The sequence below is a fragment of the Aulonocara sp. 'chitande type north' Nkhata Bay genome, linkage group LG23 (genome assembly GCF_057382095.1).
Source record: "Aulonocara sp. 'chitande type north' Nkhata Bay isolate Kocher_YH1m ecotype deep benthic linkage group LG23, A_spYH_male_GT1.1, whole genome shotgun sequence".
Lineage (NCBI taxonomy): Eukaryota > Metazoa > Chordata > Actinopteri > Cichliformes > Cichlidae > Aulonocara > Aulonocara sp. 'chitande type north' Nkhata Bay.
The window spans coordinates 22,136,318-22,161,089 of record NC_141365.1 but is presented as its reverse complement, the minus strand read 5'-3'; the positions used below and the strand labels follow the sequence as shown (position 1 = coordinate 22,161,089).

General features: G+C 39.2%; 1 protein-coding gene across 1 annotated transcript; it reads right to left on the bottom strand.

The window, feature by feature from the left end:
* Positions 1 to 3,406: 3,406 nt before the first annotated feature.
* On the bottom strand, positions 3,407 to 24,509 carry LOC147301709 (NACHT, LRR and PYD domains-containing protein 3-like). The gene is made up of 12 exons (XM_086284172.1): positions 24,323 to 24,509; positions 13,572 to 13,709; positions 13,389 to 13,487; positions 13,193 to 13,303; positions 10,724 to 10,802; positions 9,642 to 9,870; positions 7,022 to 8,822; positions 6,752 to 6,925; positions 6,372 to 6,545; positions 5,938 to 6,093; positions 4,735 to 4,781; positions 3,407 to 4,559 (listed from the first exon to the last, which is right to left on the bottom strand). Exons 2-12 carry the CDS (start codon positions 13,658 to 13,660, stop codon positions 4,009 to 4,011), a joined length of 3,510 nt encoding a protein of 1,169 aa, XP_086140298.1. The 5' UTR covers positions 13,661 to 13,709; positions 24,323 to 24,509; the 3' UTR covers positions 3,407 to 4,008.
* Between the last annotated feature and the right edge of the window lie 263 nt (positions 24,510 to 24,772).

Genomic DNA, 24,772 nt, shown 5'->3' with positions numbered 1-24,772 from the left:
AATAATCAAATTACAATAATTTTATATACTGTTTTGTTTGTTTGTTAATTAGTCTGTTTGTTTGCTTGTTTTAATCAATTTTAAATCATGCTTTTTTATTTGTTTTTGTTTCTAATGTCTCTGTAAAGCACTTTGAATCACCTTGTTGTTGAATTGTGCTATACAAATAAACTTGCCTTGCCTTGCCTTGCCTACAGCATTTACATTTATGTTAGACTATTTTTAATTAACTGTTTTAGCCCACTTACAATGAAAATTTAAAAAATCTTGTTCATGACCTGTGTAGTATGTTAACACTATTGGAAGTAAGAATAACTTGAACTCCAATTTTGAAAACACAACTTTTTTATTTATTTATTTTTATAAAGCTCTGACTTGTATTATGAGTATGAGTCTGTGGTCTGGGAGAGAGTCCTGTAACTCTGTCTGCAAAATACAGTATATAATGACCAATGTTGGGCAATTAATTATATAGTTACTTCTTCAAAAAAGTTTTGCAAACAAAGTTTTTGCAGCTGTTTACCTAAAAATGCAGCCAAGGCGTTTTTTTAAAATAAACATTTCAAACTATTTACAGAACAATCAGCTGTTCTGCATCACATTTGATGCCACACAAATTATTTGTGCCACTCCAAAAATAATTTCTGTCCACTATGAGATAAAGGAGAAAAACAGCCTGATACCTGCAGGCCTATGTTCTGTCTGATATTAGGCTGCTGTTGTGTTGCTTTGAACGTGTATTTTTTGGGGTTAAAAAATGTGGTTTATTTGTTTAATAAATAATTTTGACCAGTAAACTTTCCCTGTTTAAACATGCACCATGGTTTGGTCTTTCTTTGCTTGTGACTTCTTGATGTTGGTAAATACAATAATTGAAAAATACCACGTCACATATAACAAACATATAATAATGCACATTATAGAGTATGCTTCTGCTGTGAGGTCCTGCCTCCATGTACTTGTGCAATTAATCGCTAGACGGGTATATTTATAAATAATATTATATATGGGAAATTTTCCTATACATATTTTTGACCTGGGGGCAGAATTGATTGTGAAATGGAAAGGGAAAATGCTTATGAACTTGCAGATGCATTTAAGGTAACCCTTTTTCATTTTTATTTAAGAAGAGAATTTGTTCCACTGTACGAAGAGGATTGAGTGCAGAAAAAGTGGTAGAGATGCAGTTATACAGTCTACCTGGGCCCCACGAACTATCAGCTAAAGAGAATAAATAAATTAAATTGCTGCACATTTTGTAGACTAAAATTTTAAGATTATTTTAAAAATAAAATATATCTTTTTATAACATTAAATGTTACGAGTCAAATGGAAGTCTTTCTAAAGTTATTTAATGATATTTATATTATGAAAAGCAGATTTTTTGACATTTTAAGTTTTTCCCGTTTCCAGATAAAATGAACACGCACAAAACACAAGCAAACAGCCAGAACACAAAGCTGGAAAACCCACCCCATCGACCAAAATCAACTCAAAATACTCCCACACAACAGAACCTCCTATCCCTCGCTGGCTCCAAATCTCTCAGTGGAATGATCAGTGGTTCGCTATCTGTCACCATCAAAACACTCCACAAATCCCGCGAATGATTCACCTGCTTATAAACCATTGAATCAGATACCGAAGCAGTTAGGTTCTAAATGAAGCTTCAGACGTCACTGATCACGTGACTCTGGCCAAACGAATCAAGCTTCGACACAGTGCTTCTGGAGCAGTGTGTTGATTTTTTTGACACACGCACCGGAGCTTCAGCTTCAAGCGGGCCATCACTATTCAGGAGGAAAACAAAACATTGCATATATTTTTTATCATAACTCTGGTTTTACTGAATCTGCGCTAGTATAGTCTATGTCACGAGTTAGGGAGGACTCAGGCGCAGATGGGATTACATCCAATAAAGCGGTTTATTTACAGGTCACCAAAGTGCAAGCTATATACAAGTGAAGAGGGAAACCTCAGGGTCCAAAAAGCCAATTGGGGAAGGGGAAATCCTCTCACACTCTCCCACACGCTGTCACACTTGTACTCCACACAGGAAAGGCAGTTGGTCCGGGGAAACTGTTCACAAAAAGGATTAATCACTAACGCGAAACTCTCAAATTGGAAATTAGCTCGTAAGACGAGAAGTAATACTGACTTGTCTCACTTAATGATCCAGTGAAGACCCGTTCTGCTTCCCAGCCTTAAATATCAGAGACTCCTCAGCTGAGTAATTGAGAACAGACAGACAAGGCTGGGACTTGCTGAAGGCTCTTCCCAGGCAGAGTGTCGAGAGAGGGAGAGAGAGACAGGCACAAAACAAAAACAACAACCAATGAAGCCCTGTGGGGCCAGCGAGGCAGACACAGGGACCATGACATACTAAAAGTTCTCTTTAAAAACTAAACTAATATTTTCCACAAACTCCAACAAAGGTCCATCATTATCCAGGGTACCTCTCTTTCCACCCTATTCACTTATCCTTCAACGTGTCATCAGGTCCCTCTATGACCATTCCCATGAATAACAAGTAAAAGTCATTGTTTTCCTGCAGTTAATCATTTTAAGCTAAATGCAGAAAATCTTTCTCTCTCATGAAATTGATTGTTTTGGATTTCCATCTGCTTGTTGCCCTTTTGTTTCTGCCTGTTTGAGTTTCATAATTTCATCAAATACACCAGCCATTCCTGTTTCTGTGTCTGGTTATCGAAGGGTATCTTCACCTCTCATTATCAGTTCATCTTCAACATCAGGCTCACCTTCAACTACTTTTGGGCCATTCTACAATAACAAGATTTTGTCTCATCCATAATTTTTAAAAAAAATACAATTCAGCTCTCAGGAAGCACTCAAAGCTGAATTTTCACATGTCCGTACTTATTGAAAAAATAAGCTATCAATCCAATTTTTTGTTTTGATTTCATTAATATGAACTTCTAGTAATTGTGAAATAGCTCAACTGAATGGAAAAATGAACTGGATGTAGCTTTGTGAAATAGCTCAACATATTTTAGAGAACAGTAACCATGCACTGCAAGTTGTTCCCTACAAGATATGTACATCCCTGTTATTGAAACCTAATTAGCCTGGAAAATTAAAACAAAAGTGAGTGAAAAACAGAAAGGAGTGAGCGAGTCACATACTAACATGATGGGTTAACCATCATGTTAACCATAGCAGAGTGTCGAGAGAGGGAGCGAGAGACAGGCACAAAACAAAAACAAACCAATGAAGCCCTGTGGGGCCAGCGAGGCAGACACAGGGACCATGACTTACGTGCTAACACTGAGATATTTTTCAGACTAGACTGAGTGTGTCATTCTAATAATGCAACCCTGTTATCCATATTTCCAAAATAAAATAAAAAATAACGGCAAAGTACTTTTCCTTTCTCAATAGGAGTACATTTATTTTTTATTTTCACAGAAAATTATTTAACACATCTAGCATCTGTTTCTGAATAAACACTAATACTGATGTGCTACTATGTTACTTTTACTTACAGTCCTGTTGTCATACATATAAAACATTACAGACATATGAAATATTATTTAAATCACATTTCTTGTGTAAATCCCCTCTTGCTAGGAGCTAACTTCCTGTCTTGCTTCCATTAGAGCTGCCAAAAATGACTGAAACATCATATGGAGGGGAAAAGTACATTAAACACTTGAGAATTTAAAAAAACAACAACATTTCTTTGACCAAAAATAAAAAAAACCCCCAAACAAACCAACAAAAACAAACCAATGAAATAAACAGAAATAAAACATTTGGATTAATTTAATGAGCTCAGACTTGTTTGAGATGCAGATGAACTGGTTCAAAACTGAGCTCTGGTGAAACACAACATATTGATATCCACTGTGAAGCTTTAACAAGAAATATGCACAAAAATCTGGAATAATCGTTATAATGAACTTCAACTGATTGACCTGATGAATCTGAATACGTTTCTGAGTGATAGAGACAGAAATATACAGTGTTAATCTAACAGGAGGACACTCCTTAGGCTGAAGTACACAGACTTATTGAGGAACCAGAAAATAAAAGTCTAAATCCAGGATAAAGAGGTTCAGTGAATGTGGTGTTGAAGGTGTGGAGGTGGATCAGAGTGTCATCAGAGGAGACTCTGTAGAAGGACAGAGTGCCAGCAGGACAGTCCACATACACTGCTGCTCTGTTAGACACAGAGGAGGAGGAGATCGATGACAAGAGAGTGAGTTTTCTGTTATTGTGCCAGACATAACGAGGACCATCATCAAAGCAGCTCAGACTCCAGGATTGTTCATTCCTCCCAAACAAACAGTCGTTAATGTTTCCTCTTCTTGTGATTCCTCTGTAACTCACTGATATATGAGCTTCTCCACTCCACTCAACCTCCCAGTAACAGTGACCAGTCAGACCATCTCTACACAGCAGCTGAGGCCAGCGATCAAATCTGTCAGGATGATCAGGATATGGCTGATCCTCTTCCACATGTGTCACCTTCTTATTGTTATCAGATAGTTTAAGTTCTCTGTGTACTGTGTTTGCGTCGATTGTGAGTTGACAAGAATCTGATGGAGAGAACAAACACAATCCAGCTGCAGTTATTGATCCGTCATCTGTTCATTGATTGACAGTTTGATGACGACTCCTGACATCAGAGATGTGAATAAGTGATGTGACAGTTTGAAGATGGTTGAATGTGTGCTGCTTTGTTTTCATGAATCACATTAAAAACACACTTACACTTCCTCAGACCTGGTCTCAACCATCGGACTCCAGCAGGCTCCACCCTGAAAGGAGGAGGGGGGTCAGACCAGCACAGTCTCTTTCAGCATGCACACATGGACATTACATTACTCTCATACACATACTGTTAGACACTGATAAAGGAACAGTCAAACATTTTGACTCATTCAAAATGGGACAATATGCTTCAGTTTTAATGTTCCTGTATAAGACACTTTTTCATTGTTTATGTTGACCCCTGACTGCTTTGTTCTCTATCACATTTGTGGTACATTTATATTTTTTCATCTGTCATTTTTACCTGCATGCGTTATGAATTTATGTAGCGATGCTGATATTGCTTATATATATATATATATATATATATATATATATATATATATATATATATATATATATATATATATATATATATATATATCGGTTTCAAGCATCCTGACCAGCTTCCTCAGGTAACCCCCTATGTTCATCCCTGGTGATATGCCCTATACTATACTATGTGGTGTTAGACTTGTTGTCATGATCCTGGAGCTTTGATCAAGAGTTTTTAGAGGTTTTCGTTTTAAGAAAATTATTATTTTTTATTTAATGTTTTTTTGGCTTAATTATTGTTTTAGTTAATTCATGTATTTTGATTCGATTATATTGTGGTTAGAGCTTATTTAGTATAAGTGCTTATGTTATTTTATGTTATTTTTTATTATATGCAAGCTTTTCCTAGTATTTGACTTCCTGTTTTATTTTGAAAGTTGTCTTCTTTGACTAGCACTCCCCTCCTCCTTGCAAAGAGGAAACTTAGGTCTGGAAATTCATCACTGTGGTAGACCTTAGCTGGCAATTCTCTCGACCTCTCTGCTTTTTTTTCTTCTGCTACTCTTTGGACGACCTCTGAAGAGGTCCTTCTTCTCTACTTTGACTACAGCAGGGTTTCTCCTCCAGTACTGGTTCCACATTCTGTCTCTGGAAAAGTCCCCCAGCACTGATCCACCTTATGGACTGTCATTGTCTTCTCTCTAGCCTCAGGCTACCTAGGCTATTTTCTTCTAAAATGTCACCTACAATCCTTCACTATTTGTGGTTTTCTTTTGGTAATTTTCAGTGTAAGTTTTTTTTTAATTTTTTTTTTATTATAACTTCTCTTTATTAGCTACAATTGTTACTGGTTATTTAAAAAAATTACTTAACAACACTTTTTCTGACCTGACAATTGTACAATTTGGATTCATAAGCATCTTCACTCCAGAGTCCTCCAGGTTGTTGTTACTCAGATCCAGCTCTTTCAGAGTACAGGATTGGGAGCTGAGAACTGAGGACAGAGTTTCACAGCTTCTCTTTGAGAGGTTACAGCTACTCAGTCTGCGAAGACAATAATGGACAGAAAAATAAAATGTTAAAATATCTGGTCTGAACTCTTGAGGTCCAATATTTTCTATATAAAATATCTATACATAGTGAATTATTGTTGTTCTTTTCTAAATAAAAACACAAAAAAAACTTATTTATTTTCACTGCAAAAAGGCACTATGTGAATCTAAACTGTGAAAAAACAATTCTATATGGAATAGCTTTAATTCATAAGTTCACAAATTCAGGCAAACAGATCATACATCAAACTACAAAGAACATAATCCAACCTGAGTGTTTCCATTTTACAGTCTGGACTTTCCAGTCCAGTCAATAGTAGCTTCACTCCAGAGTCTTTCAGGTCATTGTCACTTAGGTCTAGCTCTCTCAGACTAGAAGACTGCGAAGTCAGGACTGATGAGAGAACTTCACAGCTTTTCTCTGAGAGGTTACAGACATTTAGTCTGAAAAAAAAAGAACAAGTACACAAGTAATACTGGTATTAAAACAAACAATTTGGGGTCACGACTAGATTTAGCAATATTTAATCTCATTTCAGGACTTGCTGGAATTTTAATGTAAATATTTTAAACAGATTCAGAGAAATATTTAATATAAATTAATGCATGTGGAAGATTTTTTATTTATTATTTATTTAACTTTATCTGACCTGAGAGTTTCCAGTGTACCGAGTGAACTCTCCAGTGCAGCAGATAGAAGCTTTATTCCAACATCAGTCAGGTTATTGTTACTCAGGTCCAATACTCTCAGACTAGAGGGCTGGGAACTGAGCATGGAGGACAGAGTTTCACAACTTCTTTCTGACAGACTACAGTCACTTAGTCTAGAATGACAAATAACCAAGTGGAAAGAGATTAATGTTTTTCTTGAAAGATATCAGTGTATGATAAATGATATATACAACTTTCAGTATACTTACAGAACTTTGTTGGAAGCCTTGACCACAGGCAGCAGCCTCAGAAGAGCTTCCTCTGAAGCAGAGTATTTCTTCAGGTCAAACACATCCAGATCTTTTTCTGATGACAGTAAGATAAAGACCAGAGCTGACCATTGAGCAGGAGACAGTTTATCTGTAGAGAGACTTCCTGAACTCAGAGACTGTTGAATCTCCTCCACTAGAGAATGGTCATTCAGTTCATTCAGACAGTGGAACAGGCTAATGCTTTTCTCTGCAGACAGATTCTCACTGAGCTTCGTCTTGATGTACTGAACTGTTTCCTGATTTGTCTGTGAGCAGCTTCCTGTCTGTGTCAGCAGACCACGTAGGAGACTCTGATTTGTCTGTAGAGAAAAACCCAGCAGGAAACGAAGAAATAAGTCCAGGTGTCCGTTTGAACTCTGCAATGCCTTATCCACAGCACTCTGGTGGAGAAACTGTAGTTTAGGTTTATTAAATAATTTAGACCACTTGGAGATTGTATTTCGATCATCCAGCAGATTAACTCCAGAGTTAATAAATGTCAGGTGGACATGAAGAGCAGCCAGAAACTCCTGAACACTTAAATGGACAAAGCAGAACACATTGTCCTGGTACAGTCCTCTCTCCTCTTTAAAGATCTGTGTAAACACTCCTGAGTACACTGAGGCGGCTCTGATATCAATACCACATTCTGTCAGGTCTGATTCATAGAAGATCAGGTTTCCTTTCTGCAGCTGCTCAAAAGAAAGTCTTCCCAGAGACTCAACCATCTTCCTACTCTTTTTATTCCAGTGTGGATCTGTTTCAGTTCCTCCATCATACTTGACCTTCTTCACTTTGGCCTGAACCACCAAGAAGTGGATGTACATCTCAGTCAGGGTCTTGGGCAGCTCTCCTCCCTGTATGGTTTTCAGGACATCCTCCAGAACTGTAGCAGTGATCCAGCAGAAGACTGGGATGTGACACATGATGTGGAGGCTTCTTGATGTCTTTATGTGAGAGATGATCCTGCTGGCCTGCTCCTCATCTCTGAATCTCTTCCTAAAGTATTCCTCCTTCTGTGGGTCAGTGAACCCCCTCACCTCTGTCACCATGTCAACATACCTAGGAAGAATCTGATTGGCTGCTGCAGGTCGCGTGGTTATCCAGAGACGAGAGGAGGGAAGCAGGTTCCCTCTGATTAGATTCGTCAGTAACACATCCACAGAGGTGGACTCTGTAGGGTCAGTTAGGTTTTTAGTTTTGTGGAAGTCCAGAGAAGGTCGACACTCATCCAGACCATCAAAGATGAACATAACCTGGAAGTCTTCAAAGTTGCAGATTCCTGCTTCTTTAGTTTCAGTAAAGAAGTGATGAACGAGTTCCACCAAGCTCATCTTTTCATCTTTCAACACGTTCAGCTCCCTGAAACTGAATGGAAAAATGAACTGGATGTCCTGGTTGGTTTTGTCTTCAGCCCAGTCCAGAATAAACTTCTGTGTTAAGATTGTTTTCCCAATGCCAGCCACTCCCTTTGTCAACACTGTTCTGATTGGTTCATCTCTTCCAGGTGAGGCATTAAAGATGTCTTCTTGTCTGATTGTTGTTTCTGGTCTGTCTGATTTCCTGGATGCTGTTTCAATCTGCCTGACTTCATGTTCATCATTGAGCTCTGCAGTCCCTCCCTCTGTCATGTGGAGCTCTGTGTAGATCTGATTTAGAAGGGTTGGGTTTCCTGCTTTAGCGATCCCCTCAAATACACACTGGAACTTCTTCTTCAGTTGAGATTTAAGATTATGTTGACAAACTGGAGCAAACATGTCTGAAAAGACACAGTAAATAAGTTACATAAATCAGTATTAATTTATTTGAAATGTTAGATAAAACGTCTTATAACTTTTTATCTTTTAGGAGGCAGAGCCTTGGGCTTTCAGACCCCTCTTCTGTGGAACAAACTCCCAGTTTGGATTTGGGAGACAGACACTATTGAATTCTCTACTTTTAAGATTAGGTTTATAAAGCATATAGTTAGGGCTGGATCAGGTGACCCTGAATCCTCTCTTAGTTATGCTGCGATAAACCCACTGGCGTTTTTTCTTCACTCACCTTTCACTATGTTGTCATACCTCCCTTTGCATTTAATCATTAGTTTTTATTAATGCCCGGCCCCGTTGCACAGCTTGTCTTTTGTGCCGTCTTTTTCCCCTCACCCCTAAGCAGTTGTGGAAAATGGCTTTCTGTCTCTGAGCCTAGTTCTACCAAAGGTTTCTTCCTGTTAGAACTGATCTTTTTCCTTCCCTTGTTACCAAGTGCTCGCTCATTGGGCGGGGGGGTGGGGTGGGGGGGGGGGGGTGTCTGACTGTTGGTGGTTTATCTGTATTATTGTAGGGTTTTTACCTTACTATATAAAGTGCCTTCAGGTGACTTTAGTTGTGATTTGACACTGTGTAAATAAAACTGAACTGAATTTAATTCAATCAAAATCACATTTCATCACTCAAAATGGTGAAATTGTGGATATTTGTTGGTCAGTTTCATTCATTTCATTCCCCTTAAAGAATACATGTTTGAATACATACTGTCTCATACACTGAGATAATAAATAATATAATTATCCTGCAGTTTAGAGATATCGCCTTACTGCTTTGAAGATGCTCAGCCAGCTCATCCTGCTTCATTCTCTTCAAGAAGTGAAGCGTGATCTTTACAAATGCCTCTGTGATGCTCCTCCTCTGCTCTTCATCATCACCCTCCAACATGTCCACAATGTCCCTCTGACCCTCTAAACATTCAAGGTCATGTGCACCAAGAACCCATAGGATCTTATTCAGCTCATTCTTCACAAATGTCAAAATGCTGTCTTCTAGCAACTGTAACAAAAGCAGAGGTGGGAAGTATGTGTTTTGTTATATATATTATATATATTATAATATATATATTATATATTTCTTCTCAGATTTGAAGACAAATATCTGAACTTTCAACTCCTTACAGGCTCTTTGCTTTAGATTTAAGACATTTGAGGGAAGTTATGTTATATCCTATGGTATTCGCTTGTATTGTTTCATTATGACATCAGTATGACATGAAGTCCAGTTTTGTTGGTTAAAAAAAATCCCTTGAGACCTACTTTACTTTTATATTTAAGTACATTTCACGTGGTGTTGATTTCACTCCTAAGAAACTTAATCAGTACTTCAATTGTTGGAGTCAAATTGTTAAATGTTGTCATTGTGTTACTTAAATTTGTAAGTCTTAGTTCAAGCAGCATGATCAAGGATATTCCTTTGTCTCTGACCACCTCTCCAGCCAGTTTCAATAAAAGGCGGCAAGCGGAGGCCTAAGGTGGGGTCAGTCTGCGGTTGGATTCAGAGCGCTTTTCTGAGACACCGACCGGGGCCTCCCTTGCTAGCAAGTAAAATCGATCGATTGCTGATTGTCCAGTTTCTTTCGTTAATGAGAATAAGTTTCTAAACCAGCGGGGCCTGTGGAAGCACAGACCCAACATCAACTTTCACCAAACACTATTTTAGTACCTGTCCTTCTACCTAAGTGATTGTGATTGAACAGAATACTATATGAATGACTCAGTTGGACTGAATTCATGGAGCCAAACATCATATCCATGTTGGACACTAAGACAATTCACTGGTCTACAATGTGTAACATGCAGATGGTTTTGAATAGAACAAATGTAAAAGGAGTTGTTGTACATGTACAGACCACAAATATGGATTTCAACTGTATTTTATGCTGCTGGGCAGACTGACCACGGGGAACCTCCAGGAACTCCTGGCCCACACTGTGGAGGAATCATGAAAAATCTGTTTACATAATCTCTCCATATTTATTAGCTTTTTCAAAAATATTTTTAGCACAGTTTTTTGTGAAGTCAGAAGTTAATCAAACGCAACATGGAATAAAAATAAAACATTTTTTTCTGACCGGGAATGCAAGTCAATAACTAATAAAATAATTTGTACATATTTTTTTTTACTATCTTTTTGTTTTTAAGTTTTTTTTCTGCTTTTTTGCTAAACAGTAAATTTCAAAATTCATGGTTGACAAGAACAACTATATTTTAGCATGAAAAATATTTTGATAAAAGAACTTTATAGAACCATAAAACCATCATCAATTTAGGGCAGCTGTGGCAAAAACACTTACATTGGGTGGTGGTCCACTAAATTTGTTAGTCACTGTGCATCATTTGGTTCTGTTTCTCCAGGAAACTTATTTTAGGCAATAGAGAGATTGTTTTTTCTACAAATGGTACATGGTTTTTGTTTTCGCTACTATAAGATCAATGTTGGGGAGGAACGGAATACATGTACCGGTGTTCTGGGAATCTATCCTACCTCACAAACCATCCTACCTGTTGTTTCTGTGCAAACGCTGTGTATGGGCATAACACAAACCCCTAATTTACATAATTTTTTTTAACCCATTGTGAATATTTCTTATGGTTATGGTTAGGTTTATGGTTAGGATTAGAGGTTGGATTAGTCAGAAGTCGCCGGCAAATTATAATACGGGTAGGACAATTTGCCAAAGTAGGACTGTTTCTCAGAACACCGGTGTTACATATTTAAAATGCAAAATATGAGTAACTGTATTCCATTACATTTACCGGTTAAAAAAGGTGATATTCAGAATACAGTTACTTTGTTGAAATAAATAGATTACACGTCTTTTCCTGTTTCATATCTTATGCTATGCCCTCTCTAAGTTTTCGGTAATTCCACGCCAGTGGAAACCCAAACAAAACACACATTAACAGTCTCTAATGCCTGTGTCTCAATCTTGCGGTCCATAATGAGGTGAAGAAATATTTTTAAAAATTATTATTCAAAAATTATTTAATATGAAGGCAATAGGCAGAGTGTTACAGGCATAGCCCTAAAGAATGTGGCCTCATGGGCAGTGTAGTCTGTGCTGCAGCGAGAATGGACTGCCATACCCGTTATGTGTCTGTGAGCGTGAGGGAGGGAGAAAAAGGAGCATCGAAAAGTATGTGCTGTCACAGGCCAGAAATGGGAGATGGAGGCATGTACAATAATAATACACACTGCAGCCAAAAATAGTGCCTGCCTGTAATCTGTTGTGGAATACATTTTAAAAGTAACCTTCCCAACACTGAATAAGATATAACAACCACCGCTATCAGTCCTGGCGATGGGTTTTGCCAGGGCCTCTGCCCTTGACTGCTGCCCGCTATACATTGCACCAGACCTCTATGACACCTCCTGTGGGTGGTGGGCCTACTAGAGGTGTTGTAGGGATCCAGCCAAGTCCTACAGGGAGGAGGTCCTGAGGTAGACCCAGGACATGCTACAGAGATTATCTCTCTTAGCTGGCTGAGAGATATAATTCCTGATAAACTGGAGGAGGTGGCTGGGCAGTGTGATGTCTAGGTTTCTCAACTTAGGCTATTACCTTCATGACCTACCCCCAGGTAACTGAAGAAAATGGATGGATTGATATAACAATAATCCTCCCTAAAGACAAACTTCCCAAAAAGACATCAAAAAGTGCTCAGGAAATCATCATGGATGCACAGTGTTTGAACCAAAAGACAAAGGTGACATCCACTGGTCAAACCGGAGTCCCACTCCTACTCTTTCACTGCTGCATCTCTCCTCCAGGTGTCTAATTTCCTTGATTAAGGATTAACTAAATGCTGAGATATGCTGAGTTTTCAGCTCAAAGTTTTCTTGGGAATCACCTTGATTTGATTTGATTGAATCTTTATTTTGAACATGTTGAAAAAGTACAACATAATAGAATTAAAAGAGACAAATGAACACCTTGTTGGTGCAAAAGTAATATTTATGTCTGTCAAACTGTGTTATCAGTTGGTGCATTTACTACAGATTTGACAAAAGAAATGGAAATAAATGACATGTTTTTGCCACAGACTTTTTTTTTCTACTAAACTGTCTGCTATTTGTAGACAAAACACGGGTTCACTCTTAGATGCCTTTTTTATGCTTAAGTCATTTATAGGTCAGTTTTTAACTAAATTAACAAACTAAAAGGAAAAAGATCAGGTGAAAATTAACCCTATACAAAGAGTCTGTAGAAATAACATATATTAAGAAATGAGGAGTGGCGTTCAAACTTTTGCACAGTGTTGTAGACGGGAAAAATAGTGTGCTGGATGCATCAGTTACATTTAGACAGACAGATTACCTCACTGCAGGAGAACGTTGTCCGTTAAAATGAACCTCAAAATCCTTTGAGCTGTTGCTCATTAAAGATGAACAGGTTGGTTCAGGTCCACATTTGATTTTCTGATGGATTCTGAAAAAATATTAAAACTTCTTCATTAAAAATGTCACTGCACATGAATGGATGATAAAACAATTTTGATAGTTATATTAATTACATTTTATCATTTGACTGTCTTTGTTTAAATTTTGTAATGAGACCCTTGGACCGGTCGCTCTTTAAGGATGGACAGCTGGGTTCAGGTCCAGGTTGGTTCCTGTGAATAATGATGGAGCAGTGATGTGAGTGCTGAGCTGTGACATGGAGAAGAGTCGTGGACAGTTAGAGATGGTCATCTCACCTCTGAGCTGTGGTCTGGCTCTCATGTTCCCCACACAGAGTGGTTTTAGAGGGGGGGACTCCCTCCTCTCTGTCCTCACACTGATCCATGCTGCTGAATTCACATCCACATCAGCTCACACACACTTTCTACCTTCACCTGCAGAGGAAACACAAATCATTCATGTGCACATCAACTGAAATCCTTTCCATCATGTGTGCTGTCCATTTATCAGCTGCTTCTTTTCTGCTTCATCTCAGTCTCAGCTGAATGCAGTCAGACAGCAGTGTGAGGCAGATTAAGCTGCCATCAGCGGCTCTACTTCTACTATCAGTCCGCTAGATGGAGGCATGAAACACACACAATGCATTCACTAACACATTCGCAGATGTGATTTGTTTTCAGTCCATTAATATTCAATTAAAGTTGTTCAAACACGGCTCGAATCACAGAAACAGATGGAGACACGGGGGAACATCATGTGACAGAGTTTAGTTTTCTTCTTCAAACAGGTTTAACAGGAGTTTTGAATGATTTGGGATGTTAAGTACTGCATAGTCATCAGCTATTGCAGACCTTCCCAAAGTGTGGGGCCCGCCCCTAGAGGGGGCGCAGAGCCATTGGGGGGGGGGGGGGGGGCTTATGAAAAGGGGAAAAAAAACAAACAAGCAAACAACGCTTGGACACTGCTAGCACGGGGCTCCCACACAAACTCAAAGCAGGAGATGAAGCATAGCTGAATATATTTCCAAACCAACTTCATTCTAAGCCAAAGACTAGAAAACATTGTGAAGCATCTCTTCCCTTTGGTTTCACCTGCACAAGTACCAAGGTAGGTCTCCCCTGCAGAATTGGTCTTTCCTTTGTTGGGAGCAGCGCTGGGCTGTTGAAATCACGGACAAACAGTATCCCACATTCTTGATTTTTAGTTCACAAACACTTCTTGTAATGACTAACTACTCCTGACATTTTGGAGATGTTAGCTCTTTATACAGTAAAGTTACAGCGGGATACAAATAATATCAGACTGATCCGGCCATGATTTGTTCCCCCGGTTCAAATCCTGGACAAACAGTATCCCACAGTTGTTTATGTTTTTAAACCCATTTTGCACAGAGAGGCATTTCTGAAAAATGTATTGATAGCAATGTTGACTATTATTACACAGGAAAAAAACAACTACACATAAAATAATCACACCGTGACGCCTCTGCCTTTGTAAATAGAGGGACAGTAACTGCATGCGTATATGTAAGCGTGTAAAACCTGCAGATAGTCAGATTAACAGTATTTTGTCTCTATCTGCCATTCTGCAATTCATCCATTCATTCATTGGTGTTGCGTGACGAACTCTGTATTCCTCGTCCACACGTAAACGCAAAAAAGGAGTTTTAAAAAATCTCCGTTTTCGGTGATTCGAAACGCCGTTTATGTGTGGACGAAACAGCTGCGTTTTCAAAAATACCCATGTAGGTGCGGACCTAGCGTAAAAGAGTTAGTAGTTTATTTTCTTACTACCTGTAATTTATTGTAATTTATTGCAGATTACTTGTATTTGCTTAATTGTTTACTAAATGTTTGTGGTGTGAAATAAACCCCAAACGAGCAAAACATGGGTGTGTGTGGTTGGAGGATGTGTTTGTGCGTGCGTGTGCGCATGCTGTGGGGGGGGGGGGGGGGGGGGGGGGGGGGGTGCGAACATTTTTCTTGAAAAACAAAGGGGAGCCTAGCAAAAAAAGTTTGGGAACCACTGAGTAATTGCATTTTTTGGGTTGGATTACTATTATTTGCGTCATACTTTTTGAATTAAACATATATTTTGGAATAATTAATAATTTTTTCTGCATTGTTAGTTTGTTGTATAAGGTAGTTTTTTCATTTATGTTTTATTGGTTTTCTTTTTTATACAGGGAATATAACACTACAATTTAGTAACAGAACAACATTGGGAAAAACAAAAACAAACAACAAGATTATACAAAATCAGGCCTTCCATTTTGTATGTAGTTCAACCATTTCGACCAATGTTCTTTAAATAAGAGCACCTGTGACTTCAGTCTAAAAGTTATTCTTTCCATAACAAATATAATGTATATCAAATCAGTCCACTCATTTGTAGTAGTATCTTCACTAAAACAACGATTGGCTTTTAGAAGCCACCAACAGCACTCTGAGCAGATTTTTATCCGATTTACACAATTTAACCTCCTAGGACCTGGCGTCCACATATGTGGACATCACATTTTGGGTTGTCTAGACCAAAATACTCAATTTAGCTCCACAAGGGCCTGATATCCACTTATGAGGACATTATACTGCCTCGGTTTTATCAAAATTTAAAATGACTGTCTTCATATGTGGCTCTCATTTTTCTTAGAAACAAAAATCAGGTAAAAAAAAATAATCTGGTGATTCTTTGTTTTTACATTCATGAGGTCCCAATCAGCCCAAATATCAAAGAGAAATTAAAAAAATGCATGCCATGGAAGAGTTCGGGTCTTAGGAGGTTAAGACTCTCTAAGTTTCCTAAGTACAGTACAGTGAAATGAAATTAAAAAAAAAAAAAAAAGACTGTGTCCAGGACCTTATTTATTTCCTTCCAAAATGGTGCCACATGAGGACAATCCCAAAAAATATGGAAGTGATTTGCTACTGCGTGCCCACACAGCCACCAGAAAGTTGTCTGTTGAGAATCTTTGGATTTCTGCGCTGGGGTACAAAAGTAACAAGTTACATTCTTCCAGCAGAATTCCCTCTATGAGGGGGAGCTTGTTACTGACAACTGCTGCATACAGATTTGATCCCATTCCTCTTTTGATAAGGTTAGATTGCTCTCTGTTTCCCATCTTGTTTTTACATTTTCTCTATCATGACCCTTTAGATTGGTCAGTGATGAATATAATTTTGAGAGAAGTTTTTGATAGGGTGCATCCTTATATGCATTCTCGAATATATGAATAATTTCTTCATTCCCCATCAGTAACTGGAAGATTTCATTTTTTATTCAGAAAATCCCTCAGTTGCAAATATAAAAAAAAAAATCTTGATTTTTGCAACCCAAAATTATTCCTAAGGTCCTGGAAATTCATCACTTTTCCCTCTTTTAAGAAGGTACTGTATGTGGTGAGACCTTTATTACACAGGAGATGTCTGCTGACATCTCCTGGACAGACAACATCTCAGCAGTCATCAAGAAGGCCCAACAGCGGCTGCACTTCCTGAGAGTCCTCAGGAAGTACAAGCTGAACTCCAACCTGCTGCTGACCTTCTACCGCTCGTCCATTGAGACCCTGCTAACCTACTGCATCATGGTACGACAGCTGCACCATGGCGGATAGAGTGAGGCTTCAGAGTGTAGTCAAGACAGCACAGAAGATCATCGGCTGCCCTCTCCCTTCCCTGATGGACATGTATTCCTCCCGCTGCCTCAGCAGAGCAGCAAACATTATCAAGGACAGCTCCCACCCTGGTTTCAACATGTTCAGCCTGCTTCCCTCAGGGAAGCGCTAAAGGTGCATCAGCACAAAAACCCACAGACTCAAAAACAGTTTCTTCCCCAAAGCCATAACCACCCTGAACTCACACATGCACCGATAACACAGCCCCCCCCCCCCAATTTTTTTTCTTCCCACTTCCTCTATGGACCACCACTGTGCAATACCAATTCTATGTGCAATAACTCAACTGTATATATACAACACTATTTATTACTAGGGATGGGTACCGGTGTCCGGTGCCATTCTGACATAAACGGTAGTAACCAGACCGAAAAGCAGCGCACATTTCGGTGCTTTATTTCGGTGCTTTTTTTCCCTGAGCTGTGATACACTTCTAGCCAATCATTTTACGTTTCCGAGGATAGTAGGCGGGGCCAGGTACGTACGTTCTGTTAGAGCAGAGCTCCAGATTAAAAATGTCCAAGGCGAAGCGGTCAAAAGTCTGGCTGTACTTCACAGCAAAATATGCAAACTCAGCAGCAACAAGTGCTTTAAGGTGATATTGTGATACTGTCAAAGGAAGTAACACCTCGAATCCGATTAAACAGCTGGCGACGCATAGCGTTTTTTTTTAAAAGCCGAGAAATGCGCCGTATTTGATAGCTTGCTGCGAGACCTCACACTGTGCACGTTGGGTGGGTTGCCAGTTATCGGACCCGGAGCAACATCCCCCAAAAACCCGAAGAATAGAGTCCTGGCCCCTAGCCCTGCCAGTGTAGCAGAAATGATGAGGATGATGATGCAGCAGCAGCCGTTCTTCTCTGCGTGAGTAGCTTAATGTTGTTCATGTGTAATTTACGTTGAGTAGGCTAAACACGTTATTACATTAATGCAGGTAAGGTGAACTAGCAAACACCATCATAGCTACATGCGGCTGTCTTCTTGTTTGATGGCAGATACTCCCTTCACCCTGGCCAAAAAGGCTAAAATGACCAAAGAAAAAGTGGGAAACAGTTAAACATGAGAGGTTTTTGGACAAAGTTTGTGTTTTTTCCATTGTTTAAGCACTGCTTCCAGCCAAGAGTGATACCATATATGCCACATAGCTGCAGAAAAGGCTAACATTGTTATATTTTTACAAAAAACAGCTGAACATGAGAGGTTTTTGGACAAAGTTTGTGTTCTCCATTCTTTAAGCACCGGTTCGAGCACCGTTTAAGCACCGGCACCGTTTCAAAAGTACCGATTTGGCACCGGTATCGGATAAAACCTAAACGATACCCATCCCTATTTATTACATATTACTTAAAAAAAAACAAAAAACGGCTTGTATATTTGTACATTTTATATATATATATACATATATATATATATGTATATATATATATATGTATATATATATATGTATATATATATACGTCTTTTTCCCTATGTTAATACTGTCCATATGTATATAGCGCTGCAGAACTGTACCCCCCAAGATGTTTACACTGAGTAGGAGATGCTCTGTATCTCACTGTACAACTGTATAGTGACAATAAAGGCATTCTATTCTATTCTATTCTATTCTATTATTAGCCCATGTTTTAAATGTCGAGTCAGTCTTACTAAGCAAAAACTTGTATGTGACCCACCTAGGGGGTCCAGCCCCCTGTTTTAATTGATACTTTTTAAGTAATCCATTCCATGTCTTCATCAAGCTTATTATCCAAGGGTTACCTGGGTCTCTCAAACAACTTGACATTGAGGGGTCTCCTATCAGTGCCCTAACAGGAAGGTTACTGCCCATATAAATCTGGAGAAGATTTGATTCCTTCCTGCAAAGTATTGATCCGGGTTTTCTATAGGAACACACTGGAACAAGTGTAACATCTTTGGGAGTGTATTCATTTTTATGCTATCCACTCTAGAAGAGATGTTTAGATAAGAAATTAATGTCCATCTACTAATATCTACAATAATATCTTTTTAAAGTGGAGAGTAGTTAATTTCTTCCAAACTAATTAGATCCATTGATAAATTAATGCCCAAATATTTAATAGTTTTTTTGTCCAAACCTATTTTGTATTTGCTACGCACATTTTGGGGGGGACTGTAATGACTATTGAGAACTTTGGAAATTTGGTCTATATCCCAAGCAGGACCCGTAATTCCTTGGAACTGACATAAGCTCCGTAAATGATTTGGTAGAGTTTGATAAGTAAACCAAAACATCATCTGCAAACAACGGCAATTTCTGCTCACTTCCAGCTATATTAATCCCTTTTATTGTGTCAATCTGCCTAATCCATTGAGCCAACGGCTCTATAAAAATAGCGAATAAAAGTGGATTCAATGGGCATCCCTATTTTGTTGACCTTTCAAGCTTGAAAACATCTGAAAGTTCACAACTGATCTTCAATTTTGCGGTTGATCTGGTGTATAAAGCCCACAATATTGTAATAATCGACCCACTAAACCCAAATTTAAGCATTACTCTGAATAGAAATTCCCATCTCACGGAGTAAAAAGCTTTTCCAGCATCTAGACTCAGTAATATTGCCGGTATTTTATTTAAATTAATGTGTCAAGTAATTTGCAAAGTTCTCCTAATAATATCGTGGGTTTGGTGCAACCTAACAAAACCAGTTTGATTTAAATGTATTATTTTTGGCATGATTTCTTTAAGTCTTTGTGCTATGTTTGATGTAAATAACTGATGTAAATAATCTACATTTAATACACTTACTGGTCTATATTGGGGCTCTCTAATTTGTCTTTACCATCTTTAGGTATACTAGAAATTATAACTTGTTTCCATGAGAGGGAAGCTTCTCCCTTGTAAGGACCCAATTAAATGTTTTAAGTAACATCAGTGTCAGAGCGTCTCTCACTTTCTTATATCACTCTGCAGTAAAGCCATCTGTACCTGGAGCCTTATTTGCCTTGAGTTTACCAATCACCAAGTGAAGTTCTTCCCTTGTAATTTGCTTCACTAAAGATTTATTTTTTTCTTCTGTAGGTTTTGGGATGTCTAACATGTCAAACAAACTCTTGATTTTTCCATTATTATTCGTGAGTGGTTTGAATATAGTTTTTCGTAATATTTCTTAAAGTAGTGCTTAATTTCCTCTATATACTGCATTTCCATTTTGGTTTCCGGGTCTCTTATCCTGTACACTGTTCTATCTGCTTGTTGCTTCCTTATATGCCAATTGTTTCATATATTTAGTTTCCCGCTCATAATATCTTTGTTTGGTCAACATTAGTTTCGTTTGGACGTCTTGAGCGTATATCTCATCAATTTGATTTCAATTTTTTGCAATTTTTAATTTTGTCTTAGTATCCATAGTATTTTTGTATGTAGCCTCTAAGTGTAATAGTTCCGGCTGCAGCATCGGAAGTTTTGCAACTTTGGATTTTTTGCTAGAAGGTGTGGGGGGGCCACAGCCCCGTCCTCCAGGGCATGAAGCAGGTATGGAGGAGATCAAAACTCCAGACATCCAGAGGCCCCCAGAACACAAGAGACCAAGGAAGACCAACAGAGGGGCAGCCGCGCCACTGTCCCAGAAAGAGCTGAGGAGAGCCCCAGATGAGGGCTCACTCAGCAGCCGCGGAGCAGAAGCCAGGGGGAGTTGCAGTGACGCGCCTGTGAGCTCCGCCGGCAGCCAGCTGTGCCTGAGTGACCGAGCCCCAGGCCGAGAGGCCGGGGGCACCCCACCTCCGAAGTGGCCGGAGCGAGCCCCAGGCTCCAGGCCCCGATAAGCGGCCGCCAAGGAGTGAGATGGTGTGTACCTGGACGCCCATCCCCAGACACAAAGAACCACCAACGCACCGATGTCTGAGGGAGTCTGCCACCGGCAGGGGAAGTGGTGGTAGGGGGAGATAGGCCTCCAAACCTTGGAGGGCCTGAGATGTCCCCAGAGAGGTGGCGTCTGATACCCAACCTGACATATAGACACAGACATACAGGCACACACAGACACAAACATCCATTCCCACCCTCATGCTCTCATATGCACTCACTCCACACTCAACCAACGTGGAGACAGACATAAAGAGACGCTGTACACACGATCACACTCCCCAAGCGTACTCTACGAACCGGGTCTAGGTACCCTTGCCCCTGGAGGGGGGAACTGCACCCAGACCCAGGTGGTGTTACCCTTTTCCCTGCGGTGGGGAGAGGCAGACCGCCCCGACTCCGCAGCAGCAGGGAAGCCCCACACTCCAGACCGCAGTCGGACGGCCAACTCCTCTTCCTAGCCCCCCCGCTCCAGCAGGCCGCAGAGAACGGGGGTGAGAGAAGACTCCAAACCTCCCTCCACCCGCTCATTGTAGTGTTGATGCATGTGTTCTAAGGTGCATTTAAAACCCAGGAGGGCATGGAGCTACCTGCCAGAGAGCAGCAGGTAAGCGCATAGTCCCTCCTGCTAGCCCTCAATGTCTACGTGTATTTAAAATTGAGAGGTGGGCAACGACGCCAGGGGTGAGGTGTACACCCTGATGGTAATTTGGATTCCATGTATCGTGCCCAGATCATTACATGAAGGAACCTTTTAAAAAAACAAGCGCGTCCATGCTCAGAGATGTACACACGGGTGCTCACACACACAAACTACACCCTTTTTGGCTCCTACCTCAAAGCACACTGTGTTCTGTTGATCTTATGTGCTGCACAATAATGTTTAATATTTAGTATTTACTGTCATATTCCCATATATCATTGTGATGTTGTTTATTCTATTACTCTTGTTCTCTTCTGCTTGTTTTCTTTTTTCTTTCTCAACAGGTGATCCAGGTGATCGATATATGCATTTTCTTTTTCTTTTTTTCTTTTTCTGCCCATTCTGTTGGTTTTTGTTTTTTGCCCTTCTCCCCCGTCCCTCTTCTCAGCTGTTTCTCTTTCCCTCTTTCTTTCTCCCCTTCTTTCCCCCAGTCAAGTCTGTCCCGTATTCAGCAAGTGAAAATAAAATAAACAATAAAAGGTGAATCAAATGGACCATTATGGCAAGGCTGGGATGGTCAATTTGGTAAAGTAAATCCGTTGGGCATCTTTCTTTGCCTTTAGACAATAATTCTGATGGCAAAAGAGCCAAACGGGACAGGCAAAAAAACAAAAAAACAAAACAAAAAAAAACAACAACTTTGGATTTTTTAATACTAGAGCGGTGATGAGAGGAAGATATCCCCACAATATCAGTGGGGATATCTTATCTCTATCACTGAATTCCAGGTACTCGGTAATGTCTTTTGTTAACTGTTCACATGTCTGTTTATTCAATATACTAGAATTTAATTTCCTGTTAGTAATTCTTCTCCTTTGAGAAAGTTTTAAAGCTAAATACAGAAAGTACTTAAAAAAAAATCTAAACATGTACAGGACGTCAGGACCTTTAGACTAAGCAGGTCCAAACTTGTAAACCCACATAGTAGAAAGGTTATTCTCTTCTTTCTTCTCAGCTCAATGGTCATTTTTACCTGTACATTTGACACTTGATAAATTTTTTATTTTCATTTCTAAACTTTCAAGTGTAAGACAATTGGTAGTTGGTTGGTGTTGAAAACATCCCCTTTCCTTGTGTTTTTGTTAGAATGTTTTTCTGCAGTTCCAACAGGGACAGTATTTTCTTATCTGTTAGGAGAAGCTGATGTGTCAGTGGCTTAAATTGCTAATTATTCTACTGAAGTTACATATAGAAGAGCACAGATTCAGTTGTAGACAGATACAGGTCATTACTTTGGAGTATGTTTGAAATAAAGTCAAGTGTGCACAGACATGCACTGTATTCGAAGTTCAGTCAGTTTTTACTCATGTGATCTGGATCCTCAGTACAGCTGTAAGATGTCTATACGACTTGTGAGACCAACTTAACACTTAATACTTCTCATATTTAATGTCATCAGTGGCTTCTGCCAAGAATTTCCTTGTAATAAGTGCCCACAACAATTTTGAAGTACAGATCTATTTAGGATGTATAATTAGCCCATCTGGGATTAGTCAGTTGATGAGTTATTCTTAAGTAACATTTCAGAGAGCAGAGAAGACATTTTCTTAGCATTTACACAACACCCACAGTAATTTAATTATACTGTCCTTCCTTCTCTATCACAAGAAATCCTCATATTTAACATCCATTAGTGTCAATATTAATTCAACATTAACATAATTTAGAACACAAAACTTGCTTATTGCAAACTCAATAAAACTGCAGCATAAGTTTGCTTTCTTGCATTATTTGTGCTTGGAGGAGCAAAGCAAAAGAACCAACAGACAGGCATGTAATGCACCTACAGCACTTTTCTAGTCTTAATGAACACTCAAAGCACTACTAGGTACAAGTCCCACTTTATCCAGACATTCTTGCAACACTTTATCTCCGTCACTTCAAGGAAAATTTTTTAGAATAGCCAGTTAACCTGACATGTATGCTGGAGAGATTCAAACATGCAACCTAAACCCAGAAAGGTCCCAGACAGAATTTAAACCACAGACCTCGTTGCTGTGAGGCAGCTTTTCTAATCAGTCCACAAACACTGAGTGCTTTACCACAGAGCACCACCATGTCATCCTGTTTCAGATCTCGTGTCTGTGTCAAGACACTCTCAAGGCACCATGTGACTTTTGCATGAACTCTGCTCCTCATGTGCGCTGCATGTGATCACTCCTACTCTGTTTTACTATTCCACTGTTTGGAGATTTCCCCATGATCTTTCAAAGATCAGCAGTGGTGCAAACACCAACAATATGAGTGAAAGTGTTAAGGGACCTCTGGAGGTCTGTTAACATTGTCTCATAAAAGAATAAAATGCACACAGACATGGCATGTAGAGTTTAAAGACCCCCTAAACACACCATTGTGGTGACAGCTTAAAATTTTAGAATATTTTCATTTTGTTTGTTTTTGAATCAGGTTTGGACAAAGACATTTTTCTGCAGCCAAAACAGGTCGAATTATCACGAGCAGTATGGAAGGGTTAAAGTGTCTTCCACTTTTGTTTTCCCCCTGTAAAAGCGTCATTGTTCTGACATGTTTTTATTGTGCAACAGCTTTAACTTTTAGTTTTTTTTGGCTTCGTTTTGGACCAAAATGAACTTCTAATGCCATCATAACAGCAAGATTTCAGAATATTGGAGCACATAAATAAGTCGTACTTTTGTAACTGGTTGAAGTAAAAATTGTCAAAGCACAAAAAGAGAAATATTCAAAAAAAGGCATAAATACTTTAAGAGAACAGTGAAGAACAGGAATTGAGTAGATGTTAAGTCATAGAAGCAGACCAGACATTTCTAAATAGAGCAAAAACTGCCTCGAACATTTTGATGGAAATGTGAATCATTCTCTTTAAACTCACACAAGATGTCAGACGAGCTGCTTAAAGGTTGCCTCCTTCTCGGGTCCAGCTGTGAGTCAGTCAGCGTGATGTATGGAGTGGCAGATTTCTTTTGTTTCTGCTGGAATTAATCTGAACAAAGCTGGTGTTAACAAGAAGAACAACTATTACCATCACATGGAGCTTCACATGGAGAGGATCATCTGACAGCAAGTCCAGGAAAGTGAAGTGAAACTTTACAAAGAAAGAAAACACAGTGAAGAGCTTAGGGAGAAATTGTGAAAGAGGAAAATCAGGAACTGATCAGTTTGAAATGTTTGAGGTTTTACAGAAATCTGCATTTCTGTACTGTTATTGTTTGTACTGAACACATCCTCCAGAAATGTTCTATTTAAATTGTGGTGTGACAGGATACATGATGTTTGCCATTTGACAAAAAAATTTGCCATGTTTTTTTTATTCTTTATGTTT

Coding starts and splice junctions, on each gene's coding strand:
- LOC147301709 (XM_086284172.1), bottom strand. CDS start 13,660: ATGGATCAGTGTGAGGACAGAGAGGAGGGAGTCCCCCCCTCTAAAACC. Junction 13,488..13,571: donor AGCCAGACCACAGCTCAGAG/GTGAGATGACCA, acceptor CATTATTCACAG/GAACCAACCTGGACCTGAAC. Junction 6,546..6,751: donor GGTACACTGGAAACTCTCAG/GTCAGATAAAGT, acceptor TTTTTTTTTCAG/ACTAAATGTCTGTAACCTCT.